At 35.6% G+C, this 27,477-nt stretch overlaps 1 protein-coding gene across 5 annotated transcripts in view; it reads left to right on the plus strand.

The window, feature by feature from the left end:
* Positions 1 to 27,477, plus strand: part of FAM13A (family with sequence similarity 13 member A) — a 390,503-nt gene that overhangs the window by 119,463 nt on the left and 243,563 nt on the right. For 4 of the 5 annotated variants that reach the window (XM_017545084.2, XM_017545082.2, XM_017545085.2 and 1 more), the window contains one exon: positions 9,375 to 9,552. The exons of the other annotated variant lie outside the window; for it this stretch is intronic. In XM_017545084.2, coding sequence (XP_017400573.1) covers positions 9,375 to 9,552 — 178 coding nt within the window. The remainder of the gene's footprint in view (positions 1 to 9,374; positions 9,553 to 27,477) is intronic. 5 annotated transcript variants of the gene reach the window in all.

Genomic DNA, 27,477 nt, shown 5'->3' on the forward strand with positions numbered 1-27,477 from the left:
CGGAAAGAAACTCATGCCCATTAGCAGTCACTCCCCATTCCTCCTTCCTGCAACCACCCACATCCTTAGGCAAAGACCAGTCTACTGTCTCTCTATAAACATTTGCTTCTCATGGACATTTCATAAATGGAATCACACAATATGTGGTCCTTTGTGACTGGCTTCTGTGATCTAGCATAACGTTTTAAGCTTCATCTGTGGTGTCACATATGTCAGCACTTTATTCCTATGGCTGGTTAATATTCTGTTGTATGAAAATACCACATTTTACTTATCCATTCCTATGTTGATGGAAATTTGGTTATTTCAATTTTTTTGCTGTTATGAACATCTATGTACAAGTTTTTATGTGGATATATGCTTTTTATTTCTCTTGAGTATCTACCTATATTGCAACTTTGAGTAATTATTTTCTAACATAGCTTTTCGATTATGCGCTTGAAGAGGAAAAATGGGAGACCCAGCACCTCCAAGTCCAAGAAGAGGCCTATTGAGGATATTATGGAATTCATTGTAAACTGGGTGAAATCCTCTGTAAATTCTTTGTTTTTTTAGTGAGTCTTTTTTGTTGGAAGAAGAGAAGACATAGTCAACAAGTGAGTTATTTAAAAAGTATACAACTTGTATTAATAGAAAATTAATCTACATAAAAATATTTAAAAATTTGGTTAAAGAATATTAATTGAACGGATGCCAAACGATTAGCTTACTAGCCACCTATGCTCTGCCCTAATTCTGTCGAGCTGTTTTGAACACCTGCTTTACTGAACCCATGGAAATAATCAACCTTTTACAATGAGTCCATAAACAATTTGAGGCCCTTAAGGGAGAAAGGAAGGATAAGAGGATATACAAATAGGCTTGAGTAACTCTGGGCTTGGTTTAACGCATATGACACCAAATCCACTTAAAGGCCACTTATAGCTGAGCATTTAACAAGGAGTGTCTAGAAAAAAACCAACTGGCAGTAATATGATTTCAACTGAAACTATATAGTTCCTGTACTTGGCCCATTTAATGTAGTGCTAGATTTATGGAGAAAGCCAAGTTTTATTAGCTGAGCTGCTGCCAATATTGTTTCAGATTAGCATTTTACATTGTTGGAGGCTCTCTGTCCTATGTGCTATGTTTCTGATAAAATAAGTTCTTCAGCTGCTAAATGCTTGTGTCTAACATTTAGTGTAGATATGAGGTTCCAGCTTTATAATTTAGTTAGACTGTTTGACATTTTTATGTATACCACCTGTCCCCACTGACAAGCATTCAGCACCCAGTGAATACTCCACAAAATAAATATGCTGAGATACTATTTAGGCATTATCTGGAGTTTGTTTTGGTTATAAGACTAAAGTCTAAAATATCACCGAATTCTTTGTTCTTCCCGCAGGCCTTTGCTCTTACTTGAACATTCATGTTCTTTCTGGGAACAGGAGGATCAGTATACATATTGACCAATTTGGTAATAAATATACCTCTGCATTTTGCAGAATCTAATCAGAGTGATAAGATTTGTAGATTCATTAATAACCTCCAAGAATAGATGGTAATTTATTAATTTTTATTAGTCACTTTATTTTTTATTAGTTACTTTATCAGCCTGCCCTTTGAGAAATTTGTGTGAGGCCTTTGAGAGCCATGTCATGGTCATGAGGTTGTGAGATATTTTAAGAAACATAACCCCTCCTTTTGCATAGGAAAATGAAATTATGTTGCCTACATAAGCTTCTCTTCACTCTAAAGAAGGGATTTCAGTCTTGGGGAATGAAATGCAGAGGTAAACCCTAGTCTCATTCTGTACAGCTGGCATTTCATGATTACTTTTCTCATTCTTCTGTAAATACGTATTTGGAAAGAAATATAATTCATGTTATATTTATTTTTATGTAGTTTATATTTTATGTCCATACAGCCTTACAGCCTTCTATTAAAATTTTGTTTCACCACAAGCCCCGAGAACCTACAAAGCTATAGTTTCTCACAAATTAATTAAGATTCCCACCTCTCCACTGCACAACCGATTTGCTTATTGATTGGTTGATTCAGGAAATGTTTCTTAAATATTTACATACATGAGACACAGTGTTAGCTACTCTGTAATAATGATAACACTCATAGCTAACTTTGTAAAAGTAGGCTGATCAAACCGTGTGTTATGAGGTCCCAACTGCTTGGATTTAATTTGTAGCTCAGCTATTTGTTACCTGGGTGAGTGTGGACAGGCGAATCAATCTATTTCAGTCGTGTCATCTCCAAATGGGGAACTACTAGATTCATATTGCTACTATAACACATTACCACAAACTTAGTGGCTTAATACAGTGCAAATTTATTATCTCACTGTACTGTGGATGAGAACCGTGTGGGCTCAACTGTTTCCTCTACTCCAAGTCTCACAAGGCCAAATTCAAGGTGACAGTCTAGGCTCCAGTATGACTGTTCTGGGGGAGAATCTACTGTCAGGATCATTGAGATTGTTGGCAGAATCCAGTTCCATGCAGTTGTAAGGCTGAAGTCTGTGTTTCTTTGCTGGTTTCTCAGTTTCTAGAGGCTGCCCACGTTCTCAACTTTATGACTTCTGTTAATCTGCAAAGTCAGCAACAGCTCATTATACTGTTAATATCTAATAGATTAGCAAGTTTTCATAAAACCTTTTATGAGGTTTAATGAGGCAGGAAGGGGGAGCTACTTTGATAAATCTGGCACCATGAGACTAAATATTTTGGTTGTTTTAATGGTTGATCTTCCCATGGCTCTGAGATATATCATGATAGAAATTAGCCTTTTGCCAGTTATTTTATTTTCTTCTTTCCTTGAGGCTAATATTATGAGTACAGTATAACTTCATGGTCATTGAAAAGTCTAGGCATGTGACAAACACTAGGATACATGTCAAGATTAGAGGTGGGTGTCATCCTGTGACATATCCTGTGATATAGCTATAGCATTGCTGATTATAATTATGATCTTTTTTTTTGTGAGAGCAAATATTTGTCACATGGTTCAATTTTTGCTGCTTAAACTGGAACAAAAGTATTTATGGTACAGTTTTCAAGTGCTGAGTAGATTTCTCTGTATGCTTTGTATACTGTGCTAGTTGAATGTTTGCGTTTTAGCTTGAGCAATGGGTCAAATGTAGCCAACAGCAAATGAAAGCTTTCAAGAAAACTTGAATAATTTGACGTGGCACTTTTCACTAATGGAGAGAGAGAGTTTTTGCCTAAGAAGAGATTGATGTCAAAGAAAATGATGACTGTTTCAATTGTGAACCATTATTTCCATCTGCAAAGTTTTCTTCTAATTTTTGGACTTGGCAGGGCACGGTGGCTTACACCTGTAATCTCAGCACTTTGGGAGGCAGAGGCAGGTGGATCACAGTGTCACGAGATCAAGACTATCCTGGCCAACATGGTGAAACCCCTTCTCTACTAAAAATATAAAAATTGGCTGGACGTGGTGGCACATGCCTATAGTGCCAGCTACTCAGGAGGCTGAGGCAGGAGAATCACTTGAACGTAGGAGGTGGAGGTTGCAGTGAGCTGAGATTGCACCACTGCACTCCAGCCTGGTGACAGAGTGAGACTCTGTCTCAAAAAAAAAAAAATTTTTTTTTTTGGACTTAGAATTATAACATATGATCCTAGTTTTTATTCCAATTTAATTCTAAAAATAACTACAAGTTTAAAGCTGTTAACATATGTTAATACATCTGCAGAGATGCATTTCACTTCTGTTTCTGAGGCCCTTCTATGGAATTTTATTGCTAAGTGTCCTTTCCCTGTGACCACCAAATGAGCTTTTTCTTATATTTAGCTATTATCTGTAATCTGATTCCTACCTAACAGTAATATTCCATCCAACTCAGCAAATTCTGTAAATAGACTAAATTATTCCACATTTCTTTAAAATATATTTGAAGTATAGATGTACTGTATTCCTATGCTGGTTTGTCTTACTGTGTGTCTTAAAAATGTATATCATTATTTAAAACAGTGTCTTGAGCTCTTTTAATATGCAATTCGTGGAAGGTATTTAAAATTTGGTTGTAACTCAACCACCATCTCTGAAAGAGCTTATGTTTGCCAGTGTATAGATTTTTTACTTTAGCTTCAGATATCAAGTACATTTCAAGGAGACCTTCCTGACAGTCTTATTTATAATCTCAATCACCAGCCTTCATCTTAGTTCAAGTACTCCCAATTCCCTTAGCCTTGTTACTATATTTATTGCCTAATGTCTCATCTGCTAGAAGGTAAGCTCCATGAGGGTAGGGATTTTCTGTTTATTTTGTTTATGGATTTATCCCAAACGCTTAGAATGGTGCCTGACATAGAGTAGTCACTCAAGAAATGTTTTTGGAAAGATTGAACTTATAACAACTTCCAGCACAAGACAAATTAAAGGTGCATTTAGAATCCACCCCTGTGTCTAACCATCCTACCAGCATCAGCCTGATACAGGCCACGAGGCCCTTTCCTTCTGGATGATTGCAGTAGTCTTTTAAGTAATCTTAATGCTTTCAACTGTGCCACTGCAGTCTAGACTCAGCATAGCAGCCAGAGTGGTCCGCAAGCAGATCATGTCTCTCCACAGCCCAAAACCCTCACACAGAAAACAAAACAAAAACATGGTCTGATTAAAAGACCATGGCTTTTAATCAGATTTAATCAGACAGCAATGATTTGTCCTTTCCCTCTCTGCATTGTCTCCTGATTTCATCTCCTGCTACTCTCCTCACCCACCCTTAGCCCCATCCCCAGGAACTCCACCTCAGGAGGCCTTTGCATGTGCTGTTTCCCTGCCTACTACACACTTCCTTATTTCTTTCAGCTCTGCTCAAATGTCACGTTATCAGAGGGGCCTCCCTGACCATGTTGAGAGAAATAACATCTACCCCAACATACTCTGCTTTCCTCCTCTTTACCCTGCTTTCTATGTGTAGATGGTAACATATGTGTTATTTCTAAGTCATAACACGTATGTTACCACTTCACATATATTTTAAACATTTGTTTTTTAATTGTCTGTCTACCCCTAGATTAGAATGTTTCATAAGGGCATGGAGTTTGCTTTTGTATTAGTCAGGGTTCTCTAAAGGTATAGAACTAATAGGATAGATGAATACAGCTAGTGCTCGACTTACGACCACGGTCAGGACTGTGGGCCGGTCGTAACACGATTTGGTCGTAAGTTGAGTAGGCTATATGTACAGTTGAAATGGTGCATGCGGAGATGGTAGTGCTGCCGGAAGCTGGCCCGCACTGTCGTACGCCCAGCTGGGCAACGTTTGCGCTGCCAGACGCGGAGCAGTTGTGGCTAGCAATTGTGGTCGTAAAGTTGAATGGTCGTAAGTTGCACAGGTGGTAAGTCGATCAATACCTGTATATGAAGGAAGCTTATTAAGGAGTATTGGCTCACACGATCACAAGGTAAAGTCCCACGATAGGCCGTCTGCAAGCTGAGGAGCCAGGAAGCCAGTCTGAGTCCCAAAACCTCAAAAGTAGGGAAGCCCACAGTGCAGCCCTCGGTCTGTGGTTGAAGACCCGAGAGCCCCTGGAAAATCCAACGGTCCAAGAGTGGTTCTGGTGTAAGTTCAAGAGTCCAGAAGCTGAAGAGTTTGATGTTCAGGGGCAGGAAGCATCCAGAATGGGAGAGAGATGGAGGCCAGAAGATTCAGCCAGTCTGGTCCTCCCATGGTTTTCTGCCTGCTTTTATTCTAGCTGTGCTGGCAGCTGATTGGATGGTGCCCACCCAGATTGAGGGTGGGACTGCCTGTCCCAGTCCGCTGACTCAAATGTTAATCTCCTTTGGCAACACCCTCAGAGACACACCCAGGAACAATACTTTGGTCCTTCAGTCAAGTTGACACTCAATATTAACCATCACAGCTTTGTTTAATGCTGTCTCCCTGATTTTAGAGAATGTTAAGCACATAGAAAGTGTGTGATAAACATCATACATAGTGTGCAATAAATGTACATTTTGGATGCATGTAAATAAAAATAGAAGCATTGTGAAATCTGTTATAATGTGAGACCTTAAGGGAGTTATCATAATTAACAATATAAATACAAGAACATGAACAGATAAGGCAGTGTTTATTGTATTTAGGTGTCCATAAAGCAAAAAATTAAGCCATAGCAAAGTAATAGGAACTTTTATTTTTTTTGTAGACAGGGTCTCATTCTGTCACCCAAGCTGGAGTGCAGTGGCATGATCATGGCTCACTGTAGCTTTGACCTCCCCAAGCTCAAGAGATCCTCCCATTTTAACCTCCCAAGTAGCTGGGACTACAGGCATGTGCCGACACGCCCAGCTAATTTTTGTAGAGATGGGGTTTCGCTGTGTTGCCCAGCTGGTCTGGAACTCCTGGGCTGAAGCAATCCACCCTCCTTGGCTTCCCAAAGTTCTGGAATTACAGGCATGAGCCACCGTACCCTGCCAATTAGTATGAGCTTTCTTTCCTGCAAGCATCAGAAGACATCTTCCTAATAGGCACATTTGTACCACCACTGCCCCCATGCTGCTATCATAGGCATTTTTCTATAAGCCTCCTCTGAAGGTGTTGAGCAGTTATTATTCTCATATGTAGGAAATCTTATTTGTAGGGTTGCAGCAGGCTGGGAGTAATGGTGATATTTACCAGATATTTCTGGAAACGCTTTACAAAATGCAGATACATAATTAACCAGTATGAAAAGAGATGAGGCAAAATATCATGCTAATGAATTAAGGTCTTCGCTGTCAGTGTATTTGAACAGGGATTCAAGGGGTAAATTATAAATAGTGTGCTGCTGTCAAAGCCACTGATGGAGAGGACACTGACAACCTTGCCCAGTTGGTGAATCCAGGAATCTATGAATCCGTCTTCCATCACAGGAAACAAAAATCCTGTGGAAATGGAAGGAGGTAGATATGAGATATTTCTTTCTCAGTCACTTTTGACTTTTGAGAATATGTTTTGTGATATCTTCTGTGAACATAAAAGGATTTTATGTTCTTTTGCTAAACGTGAAACTCTCTAAATACATCTGTCTCCCTTCCCATTATTTGGCAATTTTATTTCCTGGAAAAATTGTTTATCGTATTTCAAAAATTAGAAAATGATGAAAATGCTGCTGCTTTTTCAAAGATGTTATTGTCATAAATTCATAAATATTTTGAATCTTTATTTTTTTTTGACCTGGTATCTTTACACATTGCCTGCCTTGTGGTTTGAGGTTTCATTTCAGAGCCAGAGGCCAGAGTCTGATTATCAAGGCTGTTGTAATTCTGTTGCTTGTATCTTTAAATGCTGAGAATCAGACCACAGTTTAAACAGAGAGCAGACACTAGTGAAAACATCCCATAGACTCACTTTGAATTAGTCACCACACAAAAGGCAGAACATTTTCTCTTGGTTCATTGTTTGTTTACTTTTATAATATAAAGGCATGAGAAATGGATATCTCCGATTAGTTCTTAATCACGCCAACTTAATTATTTTAATCTCTTATATATCCTTGCTAGTTAAGGTCATAGTGCAGTGGAAAATAGTCATCATAAACAACGCAATGTAGGTCACATAGGTAGTAAGTAGCAGAACCAGGTTCCTCACCTCAGAAATGACTTGAGGCTTCATTCTGATCCTGTACTCTGAAGCCTCTCGATGTTACTGTGTTTGATTTGCTGTATATTTTCACTTCCTGTCTGTAGCATTATGTTATCCAGGTGATTTGTAGCACTGATTAATCCTCTGATTTTGTATCTCATTTCTCTCATTTTTCTGTTTCTTCTTCACTTAACTGGCTAAAGCTGACTTGGGTAGGCAGTACAACTGCTTATTAATTGTAACTGAGTTACATTTTCATTCTCTTAGATGTCTGTTAAAGTAATGGACTGTAGTCATTCCTCTAAACTGCTGTATTTGTTATAAAATACTTTTATTTTCTTCCAAGAGAAAGCATTATACAAAGTCACAAAAATTAACAATTTTACTGTATTTAATAATGACAAAACAAATCTTTGAGACTTGAGAGAGACTTTTCATATGTATGCCTATGAATTTTGGTATATCGTTAGACAATTTGGGGTATTGCTGGGTTATTAGTCTTTTGTATGAGAAAGATATATCAAATTCTGAACTATATGACATGTTAGATATTGTAAAGAAAAAGTTATTCTGGCTGGGTGTGGTGCGTCACACCTGTAATCCCAACACTTTGGGAGGCCAAGGCAGATGGATCACCTGAGGTCAGGAGTTCAAGACCAGCCTGTCCAACATGTTGAAACCCCATCTCTACTAAAAATACAAAAATTAGCCGGGCGTGTTGGTAGGCACCTATAGTCTCAGCACTTGGGAGGCTGAAGCAGCCAATATTGCACCACCACACTCCAGCCTGGGTGAGAAGAGCAAAACTCCTTTATAAAAAAAAAGAAGAAAAAGAAGATAAAGTTATTCATTCTGACACTTGTTAAAGAATGGTAAGGAAATCTTTATTCAGGACTATTATGATAGCTAGAGGGACTACTGCTTTGGGGTTTTGCAGTTGGGGCAGAGAGATTGGGCTCAACTTGGAATACAAGGGAAAGTGGGAATTACATAGCCATGTTGCAGGGTTGGGATAAGCGGCAGGTAGTGGGTGGAAAATTACTGAGAGGAAACCTCAAGGGTAAAGAGAGATTATGGCTAAACTGACCTAACAAGTTTCTTGCTGAAGGCAGGCCAAGGTGATCAGACATGATTTGAAGGATGATGGGAAATGAGTAATTTGTTCAGATATGGAGGGTTATCAGATATGAATGGTGGGGAATTTTGACTGAACTGACTTAGCAGTGTTGTTACTGGAAGTGGACTCTTGAGGACAAGCCCAGAAGAGGGCTTAGTTGAAAAAAGCTCAGAGAAATCTGACTAGAGATTGGTCAAGGAGATAATCTTTGTCAAGATTAAAAAGCTGTTTGGGAATTAAAGGTTTCCTTCAGTTTTCTCTGTGTACAGTATCCTGATCACTAAGTTCAGCATCCCCCCTGGTGTCCCTTGAAGATCTCTCATATCAAATTTTCCTCAAGAGAATCCTGGTTTTAACAAACTTGAAGACAAAAATCAAATGGAAGATTCTGCTGTGGATCAAAAACCTAACCATTGTCTTAATTTTAAGGAAGAAAACATAAAATTGAAACACAAACCCATTTTGTGCATTGAATAAAACTTGTGGGGTTTTTTTTAGATTTCTTGCATAAGTTAGTAATTCTTTAACATAAAATCAAATATGTAAAGCCTGTCTCAGTCTCTCAAGAGTTTTTCTCTGAATAAAATGTTAGAATTTATTACACCTATGGCTTCTGTTGTTGTTACTGTGAAATATACCTGAGAACATTTTTATTCTTTTTTTTTCCAGATGGCAGAAATGATGTTCAGGAGAGTAGCTTAAGAGACTTAATAAAAGAGCTGCCAGACACCCACTACTGCCTCCTCAAATACCTTTGCCAGTTCTTGACAAAAGTAGCCAAGCATCATGTGCAGAATCGCATGAATGTTCACAATCTCGCCACTGTATTTGGGCCAAATTGCTTTCAGTAAGTTAGTGGAGTTTTGCTGTTAATATTGTCATGTCCCCCTTTGTGTTTACTACTGTCTGAAATTACTGGAATGTAGAAGCATATTTCAGTCAGAAAATTCAGCCAGCTTATGTTGGAGAAGGTTTATCTTATTCTTGGGCATATTAGCCTTGTTTTTCATCTCAATTTGAAGAAAGCAGGATGCCCTTTTTACAAAACCATAATTTGCAATAAATCATATAGCTTTACTTAAAATTCTGGAAATAAGTTATATTTTAATTAAAAGCGGCATTTAAAAAATCTGTAATCAGAAATGTTGATTAGCAGAAGGAGGGGTAGTATGACATGGTGAATAATTTTTAAATAGTAATAAAGTTCAAATTACTGCTCATAGATGGAAAATTTTGAACAATGTCAGTAACAGAAAAATATAACCTGAGCTTCATTTACTTATTTTCTGGAAATAAACTAGTCTGTTTTAGTAGATTCTTTGTTGCTAGCCAAAGGAACTTTTGTAAATCTTCATATTTTATTCTCCTTATTTTGTAAAGATCTTTAATTTTTGATACATGAAATGTGATCTTGCATTCCAGGGACTTTGCTTTTAACTCTCCTGTTAATCACCTCTAATATCAAATACATTCCTTTTAGTTATGAGAAGAGAGGGAGAACATTCGTACTCTAAAACTCTCAGAAACTCAGCAACTTTTTTAATATATTTATATAGCATGTCTACTTCTCCAGTCCATTAATCTACCGGCTTATTCAGCTGCCCAGAGCTAGTAATATTACAGTCCTCAGAATGACTGTCTAAATATAGATTCTGGCTTAGATCCTACTGACTATAGGGTTCCAGGTCATTCACAGCCTAATTTTGGTAGAAGTTCTACCTTAATAACTATCCTGATTATAACTCTAAAGGTTTTAACTTTTAAATAATGGCATTTCATAGGATATGTTAGGGTCTCATGAATAAATATCTCAAATGCAGGATCCACTAATTTTTTGTCTTATTCAGAAGCTCTGTGATAGTAAAAAGTCTATATTTGTTCTTTTTACTCATATCTGCCCAGTGAATCTTTGGTGACTTACATATGAGAAATGTATAAGTAGAAAACTGTTGAATAATTCTGAAACCTAAATTCTAAAAGGCGTAAAAATGAATTTGTAAATAGAATGTTTATTTAATACGTGTTAAATACAGATCTATACCTCGTTACTAATTTAGAAATTGAGCTTGATCTGGAATTTCTGATAACCTGCTCCAGTTAAGCAGAATATCAATAAGTAAAGAGTATTTATTATAGTTTCTAATTAGTACAGTTTTACAGCTTTTCTATTGCTGTAAAATATATATATAATAAAATATACCAATTTAACTTGTTTTTTTCTTTTTGAGACAGAGTCTCACTGTGTTACCCAGGCAACAGTGCAGTGATGTGATCTGCGCTGACTGCAGTCTCCATTCTCTGCGCTCAAGCAGTCCTCCCCCTTCAGCCTCCCGAGTACCTGGGACTACAGGCGCATACCACCATGCCCGGTTAATTTTTGTATTTTTTGTAGAGATGGGGTTTCACCATGTTGGCCAGGCTGGTCTCAAACTCCTGTCCTCAAGTGATCCTCACACCTCTGCCTCCCTAAGTGCTGGGATTACAGGCATGAACCACCCTGCCAAGCCTTCACGTAGCTTTTAAAATGTATGTGGTATACCATTATACAATAATTAGTTTAAATTTTTGAATTTTCTTGTCTGTTGTTACATCATCTTTCTCTTTTCTAATGTTAATTTTGCCTTCTCACTATTTATTTTTGCCAGAGTAGCCAAGCCTTTTGTCTATCATTATTCTTCTCAAAGAATCCATTTTTAACTTTATTGAATAAATTTGCCTTAACATTTTTCTATTTCATTAACTTCTATTTTTATATTTATCAATTTACTAGAACTTAATTGGTTGTTTTTCAAGCTTTTCTCGTTTTTATAATATGAAAAATTTCAGTCATACAATTTGAAGGAGTGTGATGATTACACATTTTCTCATTAACTAGATAAAACAAATGTACTTTATCTCTGCGTATATATGTAAATATATATTTTTTGTTGAACCATTTGAAATTAATTTGCAGACCTCAGCTCTTTCACTGTTAAATAATCATGCATACTTAAAAATGATGACTTTTTGCTACATAATCATAATATACTTATTATGCCTAAGAAAATGGGCAGTTCCATCATATCGTTTGAAGTGTCCATTCAAGTATCCCAATTTGTCACAATTTACCTTTCTCTGAAGAGGATCCAATGGTTCCTCCATCCTATTTGGTTGTTAGGTCTCTTTAGTATGTCTTCATAAAGAACAGTCCTTCCATGTGTGCACATCCCTGCAGATGGGTGTTGCCCACACTGTTGTTTTGTTTGTGTTTAACTACAACATTTTTTTTCCAACCACATTGACTTTAAAAAATTTTTTAATTTAATTTAATGTTAAGTTCCAGGATACATGTGCAGGATGTGTAGGTTTCTTACATAGGCAGTTATATGCCGTGGTAGTTTGCTACACCTATCAACCTGTCACCTAGGTATTAAGCCTAGCATGCATTAGCTGTTTTTCCTGATGTAACCATATTGAGTTTTTAAGACTTCATCCCATGGAATATTGTACAGTGTGGATTTGTCTGATAATTTTCTTGTGGTGTGGTTAAGCCATTTTTCTATCCTCTGAATCTACTGTAATCTGTAAATCAGGTATAAAATCTTGGTTATATTCAGATTAAGTTTTTTGGCAAGAATACTTTATCAGTGATATTGTATACTTAATATTGCATCCCATTAGAAACCGTGTAATGTTAAGTTGTCTCACATTTATTAATGCTTAGTTGGCTTTCTTAGTTAAGGTCACGACTTTCAAATCTCTCTGTTGTAAGGCCGTGGCATTCCCTTTCCAGTTAGCAAGTATTCTATTGGGTGACTACTTGGGCATCATGCAAATATATATTCCTCCCAACTCATTATCAGTTTGTCTGTTGATCATCCTAGCCTGATTCAGTTTTTTTCTTTTTGGGTTGTAGAATGTTGATTTTTGAATTCTATTAGCATTTTTTATTTTTCTTTTAGTGATATTATTCTATGAAGAAGAGCTTTCCCTTGTCAGTGTGGAATGAACAACATTAAATTTTTCTGCGCTCAAATGATCCCACATTGGGCAGTTGTGGGAGTGTCTTTAGGCTGGGAACTGTGTCCTTTTGGCAAAACCCTATGGTGGCTCAGGATGGAATTAACCATTTCTCCAAGGGGCTTTGATTACTTTTATAGAAGAATTATAATTAGAAGCCAAGCTCTGGGTGCTAAGTTATTTGCATCTAGGGCTTAATGATTGAATGAATGAATAAGAGTTGTGTATTGGCTCCCAAGTCTACCTTAATTGTAAGGATATGCCTCATGTTATTGAGTGAATGAATAAATTAATAAAAGCCCCCCCAAAAAAATGACTTATAGAGCAAGGAAATAAGAAAGAAATGAATATTTGAGTGATGGAATGACTGAATGGAAGAAATAATGGATTTATATTGATATTTTTAGTTTAATTTTAACATTATAAATTCTTTCTTAACTACTTTGATTTCATATTTGCAACTCCATACTCTGACAGTCAAAATCTTGCTTTCTAAAAAATAAGAATATTTATTTGCTTTTATCCACAATATACATAAAATATGTATTTTATGTATAGATATAAATAAAATGTCACAAAATCAGGGAAACCACTGAGTAATGTTTAAGACATCCTTGTAGTCCATATTGTCCCTATATCTGGCTAAGAGTATACATTCAAAGTAAAGGGTGGTTGTCTTTCCCATTTGGCATATAGTTGAGTTCACTTCTTTCAGTCCATTTCCAATTTTAGGATGCAGAGCTTCTTTTTCTTTTCAATGTAATTTTGTTTAAATTTGTAAAACATTTACATGGTTTAAATGTGAAAATTGGCTGGGTGTGGTGGTTCATGCCTGTAATCCCAGCACTTTGGGAGGCCAAGATGGGTGGATCATTTGAGGTCAGGAGTTCGAGACCAGCCTGACCAACATGGTGAAACCCCATCTCTACTAAAAATACAAAAATTAGCCAGGCATGATAGTGGGCACCTGTAATCACAGCTACTTGGAGGCTGAGGCATGAGAATCGCTTGAACCCGGAGGTGAGGTTGCAGTGAACTGATACCATGCCACTGCATTCCAGCCTGGGCAATAAAGTGAGACTCAGTCTCAAAAAAAAAAAAAAAAAAAAAAAAAAGGAAGAAAAAAAATTATATAAAGAGAAAGAGGTATACGCAGAAGTTTGCCTTTTATCATCATTCTTTCTATACTTTCAACCTCTTGCTGTCTTTGGAAAACGTTTTTATTAATTTCTGGCTCATACTTCAATGTTTCTTTTGGTAAAAATAAGTGTGTATATGTAGTTGTGTGTATTATGTGATATGTATATGTTTGCATTCTTATTTCTATGTCTTCCCTACACTGTTCTTCACTTTGCTTTTTATCTGCAAATCTTAGAGATCATTCCAACAGTTGATTTTTTTTTAATTCTGTTTTGTGCTTTTATATTACTTCATTGCTTAGATGAAGTAAGTTTTAGTCAACAGGTACTTTTCTGATGGTCATTTGTTTCCATGCTTTTACTGTTACATATGATCCCACATCAAATAAACTTGTGCATAAGTATCACCAAGATTAATTCCCAGAGGTGAGATTTCTGGGTCAAAGAACAAATGGCTCTATTCATTAGATAGTCCCAATTCCTCTCCACAGTGGATGAGTCAGTGTTACATGTTTATTAGCAGCATGCAAGAGTGTCCGTTTTTCAATCTTGCCAAGAGGATTTTGCCAAAATTTTGAAGTCTTGCCAGTCTGATAGGTCAGATGTGATATCCCAGTGTAGATTTTTTAAGAGTTTATTGAGATACAATTTACATACCATACAGTTTATCATGTGAAGTATATAATTCGTTGGTTTTGAATATGTACAGAATTGTGTAACCATAACCATAGTCACTTTTAGAATATTTTCATCACCCCAAAAAGAAATGCTGTACTATTAGCAATTACTTCCCATTTCTTCCCAATGCCTCCCACAACATCCTGGCTCTAGGCAACCACTCATCTACTTTCTGTGTCTAGAGATTTGCCTGTTCTTGACATTTCATATAAATGGAATCATACAATATGTGTTCTTTTCTGACTGGCCTCTTTCACTTAGCAAAATGTTTTCAAGGCTCATTCATTTCGTAGCATGTGTCAGCATATCTTTCCTTTATGGCAGAATGATATTTCAGTGTGGAGATATACCAGTTGATGTGTTTATCAACTCATTAGTTGATGGGTATTTGTGTTACTTCCAGTTTCTGGCTGTTTCAAATGATTCTGCTATGAACATTTGTGTACATGTCCATGTGTGGAATTATGTTTTCATTTCTCTCGGGTGTATAACTAGGAGCAGAATTGTTGGGTCTCATGGTAACTGTTTAAAATTTTGAGGAACTACCAAAACATTTACTGAAGTAGCTGCACCATTTTATATTCCCTCATATATTTGTTCCCTCATACATCTTCATCAGCAATGGATGTGCTTATCATGCAAAAAGAGACTAAAAATAAATAAAATAAATATTCAACAAGGAAAAACAAAATCAGAGGACCTAACAGGAATATGGCAAAAGACAAAAATATACGAAGAGAAAGACACATGGCCATGTACATTCCCATCAGCAATGTATGGGCAAACCAATTGCTATACATCCTTGTCAACCTTTGTTAATATCTTTTTGATTCCATTCCAGTGGGTATGAAATGCTATTTCATTTTGGTTTTGATTTGCATATTCCCTGATTGCTAGTAACATTGAATATTTTCATGTGCTTATTGGCCATTTGTATATTTTTAGAGAAATGTTTGTTCAGATCTTCTGCCTATTTTTAAGTTGATTTATTTGTCTTTATTATTGAGTTATAAGAGTTGTTTATATACTTTGCATATCAATTCCTTATCAGGTGCAGGATTTGTAAATATTTTCTTCTATTCCCTTTTCATTTTCTTGATCATGTCCTTTCAAGCACAGAGGTTTTTATTTTTGATGGAGTTTGGTGTATCTGTTTTGCTTTTGTCACTTATACTTTTTGTGTTGTACCTGAGAAAGCTTTGGCTAACCAATATCATGAAGATTTATTCATCTTTTTTTCTAAGAGTTTTATAGTTCTGACTGTTATGTTTAGTTCTATGGGGCTAATTTGGAGTTAACTTTTGTGAATGGTGTAAAGGAGTCCAACTTCATTCCTCTGCATGTGGCTATCCAGCTGTCCCAGAATCATTTATTGAAGATTGTTTTTCGTCATTGAATTATCTCAGTACCCTTGTCAAAAATCAGTTGACCACAATTATTAGGGCTTATTTCTGAACTCATAGTTCTTTCTATTCCACTGATCTGCGTATCTATCCTTACATCAATACCATAGTATCTGAATAATACAATAGCTTTTTAATGAGTTTTGAAATCATGAAGTATCAATACACCAAGTTTGTTCTTTATTTCAGAATTGTTTTAGCTAGTCTGGGTTCGTTGTATTTCTATATGAATTTTAGAATCGGTTTGTAAATTTCTACAAAAATGTTTGTATTTTGATAGGATGTTCTGTTGAATCTGTAGACTAATTTAGAGAGTACTCTATTGCCATTTTAGCAGAATTAAATTTCCCAATATGTGACCATGAGATATTTTTCCATTTATTTAGGTCTTTAATTTCTTTCAATAATGTTTGATGGTGTTTGGGGTACAAGTTTTTTGCAATTAGTTTGTTAAACCTATTCTTAAGTATTATTTCCTTTAGATGCTATTATAGATGTAATTGTTTTCTCAGTTTTATTTTCAGATTGCTCATTACTGATACCAATATAGTTTTAATTTGCATGTATTTTCTTATAAATAAGGCTAAACATTTTTACTTGTGTTTAAGGGTCATGTGCCTTTCTCTTCATATACTTATTTGTGTCTTTTGCCATTTTCCTATTAAGTCTTCAGATTTTATTTTTCCTTGTTGAATCTTATTTATTTTTAGTCTCTTTTATTCATCATAATCACATTTAAAACTCTAATTTTCCTCTCAGTATTACTTTGTCACTTCATTTTCACTATTATGGTACCACTTCATATAATAGTTTAGGTTATCCAAGGTATAACTGTGAGACTAAGTTTTCAAGCAGAATTTCCATTGGGTAGTACTTTTTGGGACCATTCTTTCCTTATACCTCTAAGGAATAGAGGAAGGTAGGATTAGGCAGAAGTTGAACTGCCATGAAGTTGTAACACAGGGTTCATTAAGCCCCAGGAGAACTTAGAGGATGGGATGGCCCTTCAAATAAATCCCTAGTTGAATCAAAGTGTTTAGTCTCTTTACCCCATTTCCATCAATCACTGGAGGTGAGCTGTGCCAGGGACATGGTGTAGTCTCAGAAGAGAGAATTGGCCATGAGCCATAAGCAGGCAACACTTTCAGTGGGATGGGGTGGGTAATGAATATTTCTGGCATGAAGGAGACACCTGGGCATCACCTTACAGAGTCACAACATGATATTTTCTTTTAAAAATTCATTGAACTTTGGATTGTGAGCTATATATGTTGTATATGATTTTTCTAAGGAAATATACAATATCCCAGTTTCTAAGACAAAAGTCCTCCTGAATACTTGGGAATTAGCAAGAATTGCTTTCCATAAGTTTTGATAGTTAATAAGTTGAGTATTGGATTTTCAGTGGTTTGGGTAGCATGTCATATAAACAGAAGTTAGTCTAGTCCTTATTCTGCCAATTGGTAGTCCTTATTCTACCAGTGCAGGTAGATTTGACCTGCATTATTTATTTTCCCGTTAAATTTTCTATAAAATAGGATGCACAGAGTTTGCTTTGAAACTTAAGCGAGACTAAGAGAAAGCCTTGGTACAGAGTAAGCAATTGGCAGAGTGGTGTTGGAATCCATGTGCATTTAATTAAATACATTTAAAATTGCATTAAGGGAAAGATCAGGTTTTGTGGGCTCTTTACCTCTTGTACTACTTAATGAACTGGGCTCTTTAGAACTATGAGATGGAAAACATGACTTTACCCTTAGCTCAGTTGCTATAGCTCTCACTTAGAACAAGCTTCTTACAGTATTGAGTATGCTTGTTGATATTTAATGGAATAGAAAATGTTCTTGCTCAGTAAAATTTCTCAAGACAAGCCAGCTTCTTCAGCTTAGCACTTGTATCAGACACTTTCTAACCTTTTCAGATTGCCTTGGCTCTACCAGCCTCCCAGACCAATCTGCTGCCCTCAGGCTTGAACCTTTCTCCTGCCTTGGGAATACTGGATTCTTCTCCTTGGCTTCTGCCTTATAGCTGGGTCAACCAGCCACCTGCTCAGAGTTTCTGGCTTCTGCCATCACTTTTGAACCTTAAACTCGGATCTTAATTCCTGATAGGGTATTAGAGGGGCGGAATATGGCAACCTGGAACTCTAGAGCAGTTAATCCCTTTAAGTTAACCATGACAATGGAAAATAGGAGTCAGGAGGAAACATGAATTTTTTTTTTCTTCCATTGGAACACATTAAGTATTTCTTCATCCCATGGCTTCTCCTTGCAGCTTATCTGGGGAATTCCAGACTGCCAAGTAAAGCATCTGTCGAGCAAACTGTTATGTGCCTTTGTAGTTCTTTGTGAAAGAGCCACGCATGCTTTACATTATTTCACATCCCTGCTTGCCTCCTTTTCTCACTCACCCTGCCTGGTATCCCTGCTGTCAAAATAATACACCAACACCCTCATCATTGCCTTATTTTCTTTCAGTTTCTTGAGAATCTGCTCTAAGGCACTATGCACCTAATGATGTAGCGGACAGTTCTAATACATGAGGAAAATCTGTTTTCTTAACATTAGGTGAGAGGTTTTATACTTTAAGAATATTTAAGGATAACAGTGGGTATGCATGAGATTTGTAATATTAGAAGTACCTAAATCTTTTTTATCTGCCATTGTTTAGAATGGATTTAAAAATCTGATTGTTAAGTGGTATTGATGAACAAACCAAAGCCTCGGCTTTTGGCTCTGGGTTTTTTTGTTTGTCTGTTAGTATTCTTGGCTCTTTGCATTAAACCCACTGTGCACACTTAGTTCTTATGATTTGATAACATCCATGTCTTTAATCTCCAATAATTAAATTCCCTATTGCTACTGATGAGTAGGTCATTTTGATCAAATTCTGCTTCATACCTCTGTGTCCTGTGCCCTTTGTCTGTAGATACGTAAGTTAATTATATTCCTTGAAACAAGTGTTTCAGTACTAACCAATAAGATAAAAAATAATCTTGTAGGTATTCCTGAAACTTTCAAAGACAAATCAGTTTTATATTTTAAATGATGAGCCCTTCCACATTTTCTTCCATCTAAGATGTTACATTTTTTCTTAGTGGCAGCACCAAAAATGTTTTAAAGCTGTTATTCGTCTTCAAGTCTTGCAGGAAAACAACACAATAAGTTAGGATTTAATTACTGGTGTAATATTTACACACTTTACATTATTTCACATCCCTGCTTGCCTCCTATCCTTAAATATTTACACCAGTAAGTACAAGATAGATCAGCTACATTTGTAGACACTTATCTATGTGTGACCAGGTAAGTCTATAATGTTGCTGTCATTTTATCTGCTAACCACTCTTAAGCAGCTGTATTTGGTTTTCAACCCAAAAGTTACTTTTAGACACTGGTAACTTGGATTGAAACGTATAAATAGTTGAAATTTTAAAAAGTTAAGCCCAAGCTTTAGTCTCACATATTCATATATTTGTAACCTCTTATCTGTTTGTAAAATGCAAATTTTCACTTAATTTTTAGCAGAACTGTATTTGTTATTGATATTCTCTATAAATATGTTTTTGGAATATTGAAGAATGGGTGATTGGAAAGCTTGGCCTTCCTCAGCCTAAGTCTGCACCAGCCCTGTCTAGCACCTACTTTATTGCCTGTAGTTTTGTGTTGGCAATCCTACTGCCACTTGTAACTGTGATAATTGGCTTATAAAAATTCATTTTTATTACAAAAGTCACATATGCTCATGGCCAAAAAAATGTTTTCAGACAAAACCCCCCACAGTATACAGATAAAAATAAAAACCATCCATTATTCTACTAACCAGATTTAATCCCCATTCACCTGTCAGCTTAATGTGCTTTCATCTTGTTTTCTCTGCTTGCTCACATGTATATTTATATTTATGATTGATTAAAGATGGGATAATAAAGCAATACCACTTTATAACCTTTATTTAAAAACTTACTATTGTTTATCATGGCATTTCTCATGCTTATACATATAATTCTACATCATCATTTTTAATGACAGCATAGCATTCTGATCTGTTGATCAATAGAATTTAAGCCATTCTGTAAATTGCATTTAGAATACAGTTAGAAAAATGACTTTTTTTTCCCTCAGCAATAGTAATAATAGGTAATATTTATTGAGTTCTTACTAGGTTCCTGGTAATGTTATAGCTTTTTATATATATTTTTTATATATTTTTAATGCTTTTTATATATTTGCTCCTTTTATCCTTAAAACTGTACCAGGCGCAGGTGCTGTTATTATCTCTACCCATGAGGAAACTTGAAGCACAGAAAGTTTAACTCGCATAAAGTAACATGACTAGTGAGAGGATAGACTCAGGATTCTGAATCCAGACAGCCTGTCTCCTCAGCTCCAAGCTCTTAATCACCACTCAATAACTGTTTCCCTTATAAACAGCATTGCAGGAACTATTCTTGCACATACATTTTTCACACTTAACTAATTATTTTTGTTGGATGTACTTTTAGAAGTAAACTTGCCTGGTTAAAGGGTATGTGTATCATCAAATTTGTGCTCCAGAAGGGTCACACCAGTTCATGCTATGATCAGCAACATGTGAATGTGTTTCCTTTCTCAAACCTTAAGTACTCATGTTATTCTTTTTAATATTTGCCAGTATAGTAAGTGAAATTGTTTCTTTTGACATTTTTGCTTATTTAATTACTGTAAGGTTTAACATGTTTAAAAGCACATTTTCCCATGCAATTCTTCTGTGTATTCCCTTTTACCTTCTTCTTTGAGTTTTCCTAAGCTGATGCTCATCTTTTTTATGACTGATTTGTAGGAATTCCTTTCCTAATACAACTATTAATCTGTTGTGTATTGGAAATATTTCTCTGAGCTTATGATTTATTTTTGAACATTGGAAATATTTCTGTGAACTTATGATTTATTTTTGAAGCTTTTTAATTTTTGCTATAAGAAGTTTAAAGATTTTTGTTAATTTTTTATATCAATTTGTGTTGCTTGGGTTTGATATTATTCTTAAAAGGCCTTCTGCAAGGATAAAAGAGTATTTATTTATATTGTCTCTTAGTTTATTTGCAGTTTCATTTTTCTTAGTATTTAAATCTTAAAAGTGTGGAAATTATTAGAAAAGGTATGAGTTGGTAATCTAAAAGTTATTAAATAGTCACATATTTCATCTTAGCATATTTATAATATTTTAATATTGAGATCCCAAATCTTAGAGAAAGCGGTTAATACTTTGGAATACATTATCATTTAAGGATTTAATTTTTCACTCAAACAATTACCTTGCTAACTAAACAACAATAAAGAGAAATTCATAGTCTACCAAGTAATTCACAATGTCACTTTTGTTATTATATAAATATATTTTGGTCTTATAGGGGCTCTGCTGCACTACTATGTTTTATTGGCTTCTCTGGTGCTAGAGTCAAACCTTTTACATTTGAATATCAGGAACAATATACTTCCACTGTATTCTTTTTCAAAATTTTCCTGGGTAATTGTGTACATGTTTTCCCAGAAGAATCTCATAATTATTTTCTAGATTTCGAAATTCCCATTGAGCTTTATTTGGGTATAACTAGGTATAGTTGAAATTTTTAATATTCAGTCTTTTCTCTAATAAAATGATGTATCTGCCCCCACTTAGTCCAGTTTTAAACTTATTTATTTTAATTTCCTTAAATTCTAGGAGCTTGAAAAAAAACAAAATTGTGCAATATACAGTAAAAAATTACTAAGCCTATTACTTAGATATAATAGCTTTACATTTTAAATCTGTTTTCTTCCAGTGTTTCCCTGTGTATACACATATTTTAAAATTTTTAGCAGTTATGTTTTATATACCTTTTTAATTGTGCTTTTCTAAACAACATTAGGTTAAAAATATTTCCTGTGTCATTCCAATCCTTTAGTTTACAGCATTTTTTTCTTGTGCTTACAGCCAGGAATTTTTGCATAGAAGATGACGGACTTCTACTTATTAAGTTCTGTGTGTATGTAAAAAGTGTATTCTTCAATTATCTGTTTCTCATGATAAATCCATAAGCATTGTTGTTACTTTCAGACTTTTATAGATTAAAAAACTGAAGTGTAGAAAGTATTATTTAGGATTACAGAGTTAAAACAGAACTGATAACACTTTTTGAACCCTTCAAGTTAAAACTCAGAACTAGGCAAGAAAGTAATCAGTTACTTTTTAGAGAGAAAAAAATCCAAATTGGTACACAAGAATTTCTATGCTATTGTCTCTTGGTGAGGTGGTTATAGGTATTAGATGGAACCATGTAAAACTGCCATTTTTCTAGTTCAAAATGGCCAAATACTGTAGTTTTATATAATATCATTTTACAGTAATGTGAAGTCTATTATTCCTTGGGTTCAGCTGAGAACATGAGTTTGTATCACATAAGAAATTAAATATTACTTATTGAAGATGATATTATAGATTATGCTCTAGATGTTCAGTTATTATTTTCTGGGACTCATGATGTTTTATAACTTCATATGCACCATAGATAGCCTTCCTCCAGATACTTTATGTTAGTAATGATGCTCAAGTCTTGGTTTTCAAAACAAAAAATAATTAGGATACTTTTTGACCTTGGTCTTACTGAAAAGGAGATAGAATAACCTTAGGCCTATAAATGATTACTCCATGAGCTAATTGCTTGATTATAATATATATGGATTAGCAATCAATTTTATTGAAAAATATGCATTGTAATTAGAATTTCTATAAGAAATAATAATGTATTTTATTATATTACAAGGGAGCAGTGATTTTTTTTCCCCTAGTAATCTCAGGTCAGTGAATTTTAGGTTAGTGCTGATATGAGAAATGGTGAATGAAGTACGTGGTTTGCAGGTGTTTCACCTCACCAGGGTGATGGAGAGTTTTTAGGATGTGTGAACTCCTCTGTGGAATATACACTGGTAACACTTTATTTGCAGTTTTGCTTTCCATGGTTTCATCTCTTTGTATATCATATCCACACTGTATGTGCTACCTGCCTGTTTGTTACTTAGTAGGCATCTTGGTTATCAGATTAGGCTGGTGTGGTATTTCAGGGTTTGTGTTCAAGTAACCCTTTTTTTTTTAACTCAGTCACACCAAATGCAAGAGTAGTCATGATGGCATATTGTTGTTTTATTTTATTGTTAGCTATTGTTGTTAATCTCTTACTGTACCTCATTTATAAATTCAACTTTATTATAGGTACGTATGTACAGTGACATATTGCTTAACAACAGGGATATGTTCTGCAAAATGCATCATCGTTAGCTGATTTTGTCATTATGTGAACATCATAGAGTGTGCTTATACAAACCTAGGTGGTATAGTCTACTACACACCTAGGCTATAAAGCCTGTTGCTCCTATGATAAACAGGTGTACAGCATGTTACTGTACTGAATGCTATACCCAGTTGTAATACAAGGGTGAGCATCTGTGTGTCTAAACATATCTAAACAAAGAAAAAGTACAATAAAAATACACTATAAAACATAAAAAATGTCACACCTGTATAGGGCACTTACCCTGAATGGAACTTGTAGGACTAGAAGTTGCTCTGGGTGAGTCGGTGAGTGAATGTTGAGTGAATATTAAGGCCTGGGACATTCCTGTACACTACTGTAGACTTTATAAACACTATACACTTAGGCTGCACTAAATGTGTAATAAAATAATTGCTCTATGACATTTTGATGGCTGTGACATCAACTGGCAATAGAAATTTTTCAGTTTCATTATGAACTTATGGAACTACCCTCTTATATGTGGTCTGTTGTTGACTAAAATGTCATGTGGCACATGACTGTATAGGAAGAAACATTTAATATATAGAGTTTGATACTGTTCACAGTTTCATCCTCTATTCAAGTTCTTGGAACATACCTCCTGCGGATCACTGAGGACTCCTGCATCTCTCTAGTGAAGATGCATCTCTCAGGCTTAGTTGTTGACCATTGCTGATGAGACCAGAGTCAAATATTTCTTATTCTTGTAAATCCCTTGAGTCCATCATTCTCTGTGAGAATGAAGTGATTAAACAATAACATCTGCTTGGCAGTTAATGGTGATCAGGAGAAATATATAGTCTATTGTAAATTCAAGATCCTTTAAGTCTGTCAGTGTTACTCATTAGAGAGAAAGACTCAGCCAAAACTCATCAGCACTACTCTGCTAATACTATTTTAAAAAATGAAACTGCATGTTTTCTTTTAAACATGGTCAAAATCTTACTTGCTGCTTATATCTGTCTTAGGAAGAGGGCAGCCCAGTTCATTTTATTTAACAAAGGATGACTTAAGGCTCTGTAAAATGGCGGGTGGGTGGGTGTCAATGATTGGCCACAAATTACAACTAGTAATGGCAAGACTAAGAAGAAAATGTCTTCTGACTCCTGGGCTGGTGTTTTGTCCTTTAGAGCACACATTTTCACAAAATAATACTACAACTACAGATGTTACATATCACTTTATTATACTCATCATGGGTTATTTGTGGAATTAATGACCTTCATTGTATCATTTGCCTTGATGTGGCCCATGTTTGAATACTCTTTGCAGAGAAAGCAAATTCGGATTTTGGCAATTCTTTGTTTCTCACTTTCCATGCTTCTAAAAGAAAATTCAAGTGAATGCAAAATCATTTTAGTAATGCAGTTTGGTTGCTGTCTATAAGACTTCAAAATGAAAATTAGTACCATATGTCTTATTCAAGAGTAATTTTGAAATGGCTATTAACCCTTTAAGCTCCTTGCAGCATCATTCAGTAATGACAAGTAGAAAATTTAGGTATAAAAAAAATAAATAAAAATAAAATAAAATAAAAAGAAAATTTAGGTATATGCACACAAAAATAAATATATTGAGGCATGTTTATTAGGCGTTCACAAAATTCAGTGGCAAATTTATAGTCCCAACACTGTATGTGGGAGTATGTGTGTGCACTTACGTAATAATCTCCAGAATTATCTAAACCCTGTATCTACCGTCTGCTTGCACAGCGATCTTTTATTTTCTCCTACAAGGTTACTATGGAGATTCAGTCTTGGGGAAACAGGATTCTACTCTGTCCTCTCTTACTAATCAGCTTTGTGACTTTAAGAAAGTCACTCAATTTTTCTAACCCTCTATTTTCTACTAAGTGATATATAAATTTGAGCATTAAGATTTTTATATGATTTTTTTTTTTACAAGTTTTGTCATTAATTGACTTATTTGGTAAATGTATTAACTTACCAAATATTTTTTGGGTACATACTATATGCCAGCAGGCAGTATGCCAGTTGTCAGCCAAACAATATGGTTCATGCCTTCCATATGAACTTCCTGAGAGCTTCCTGAGAGTCTCTAAGGGAGCTGAGATTCTATGTAGTGGGAAGAAGGCTCCTTATGTAATTACTGAATTACAGTTGTAATAAATACTGCAGTGGTGTTAATAATGGAGATGCTAACTATGTGAATATATTAATGTCTATGCCAGAGAAGTAGCTTGTGTTTCATTCAAACTTATCTAACTCTGAATTCTCTCCTTTTTAGTACATTCTGCATATCCCAAGCTCTCTTCATCTCTTTCTTTTCTGGTTTCGATAACTTCTTAACTAGTTTCCCCTCTTTGGTCTCACCAACTCAAATCCAAATCCACACTGCATTACTTTTAAAATATAAATGAGGTGGCTTCTGGTTCCTGGTCTAGAATTTAAGGAGCTTGGAATTACCACTCGGTCCTAACAACAAGTAAAAAGCTGGACAAACTGAAAAATCAACAACACTTCTTAGATTTAGAAGAGCATTGAGGTCATAGGAAAAACAAGTGCCCCCACATTGGACACAGAAAGCCGGATACAGAGAATCACAATTTACCCCAGTGGAAACCGTTAGGGAAGGTTAGAAGAACCTGAACTGTAATCAACAAATTGCTGGAAGCTCCTAGTGGTTAAGTTTGTGAGTTAATTCTAGGGCGACTGAGTCATTTGGTGAACTCCATAATTTTGTGAGTTTTACCTCCTGAAACTCTACCCTATTCTCCCAGCGAATATTGGAGAAAAATCCCTTCATGCTTCTGACATGGGGAGGAGAAAAGGAACCAATTTGAAATATACTCGAGCATTTTTTTTCTTAAGGCTTGCCTTCAAAAAAAACTTTTTAGACAGAGCCTAACCTGCTAGGGATTTCTCAGGGCCTAACTGACCTGGGGGCAGGGAAATACCCAACTCTAGCCCCATCCAGTAATCCTGTCCCATGTAAGGGGAGGAAAAACTGAGAATCACTTGTGAAATTTATAGTTGAAGGGCACAGGCTCACTAAAAGACTGGGACCTAATCATGGGGCTGTAGAACTCTTCCCCTCTCACAGTATCTGGACATCACACTATTAAAGGCCAAATTACAGCAGTTCCCTCTACCTGGTATATCATGTCCAGCCATCATGAAAAAAATCACAAAGTAGACTAAAAGAAAAAACAAAAACATAGGTTGAAGTGACAGAGCAAGCATCAAAATCAGACTTGGATAAGGCAGGGATGTTAGAATTATCTATATAGTATGATAATACTATGATTTAAAACAATTATATTAATAGGATAAGGGCCCTAATGGAGGAAGTAGACAGAATGCAAGAACATATGGGCAATGTAAGCAGATAAATGGAAATTCTAATAACCAAAAGAAATTCTAGAAATCAAAATCACTAAAACAGAAATGAATAATGCATTTAAAGGGCTCATTAGTAGGCTGGGCATGGCTGAGGAAAGAATTTGTGAGCTTGAGTTTATTTGAGTAGAAACATCCAAAACTGAAAAGCAAAAAGAAAAAAAACTGAAGAATACACACTAGAATATCTAAGAACCATAGAGTAACTATAAAAGATATATACATAATGAGAATCCCAGAAGTAGAAGAAATAGAAAAAGGAACAGAAGAAATATTTGAAACAATAATGACTGAGAATTTCCATTTACTAAACCACAGATCCAGTAAACTCAGAGAATACCAAGCAAGAGAATACCAAGCAAGATAAATGACAAAAGATTATGCCTAGGCTTATCATTTCAAATTGCAGAAAATCAAAGGAAAAAGTCCTGAAAGAAGCCAGAAGAATGAAACACTTTATCTATAGAGAAGCAAAGAGTTAAGCTCTGTATCTGACTCCTCTGAAACCATGCATGCAAGAAGAGAGTGGATAAAATATTTAAAGTGTTGAGAGACAAATCTTAAAGTAGAACTTTGTACCCTATAAGATTATACTCAAAAATGAAGGAGGCTGGGCATGGTGGCTCATGCCTCCTTGGGTAATACATGGGTAATCCCAGCACTTTGAAAGGTCAAGGCAAGCAGATCACCTGAAGTCAGCAGTTCGAGACCAGGCTGGCCAACATGGTGAAACCCAATCTCTACCAAAAAATACAAAAATTAGCCGGGTGTGCTGGTATACACCTGTAGTCCAAGCTACTTGGGAGGCTGAGGCATGAGAATTGCTTGAACCTGGGAGGCAGAGGTTGCAATGAGCCGAGATCACACCACTGCACTCCAGTCTGG

Source organism: Cebus imitator, unplaced genomic scaffold (assembly GCF_001604975.1).
Source record: "Cebus imitator isolate Cc_AM_T3 unplaced genomic scaffold, Cebus_imitator-1.0 Scaffold177, whole genome shotgun sequence".
Taxonomy (NCBI): domain Eukaryota; kingdom Metazoa; phylum Chordata; class Mammalia; order Primates; family Cebidae; genus Cebus; species Cebus imitator.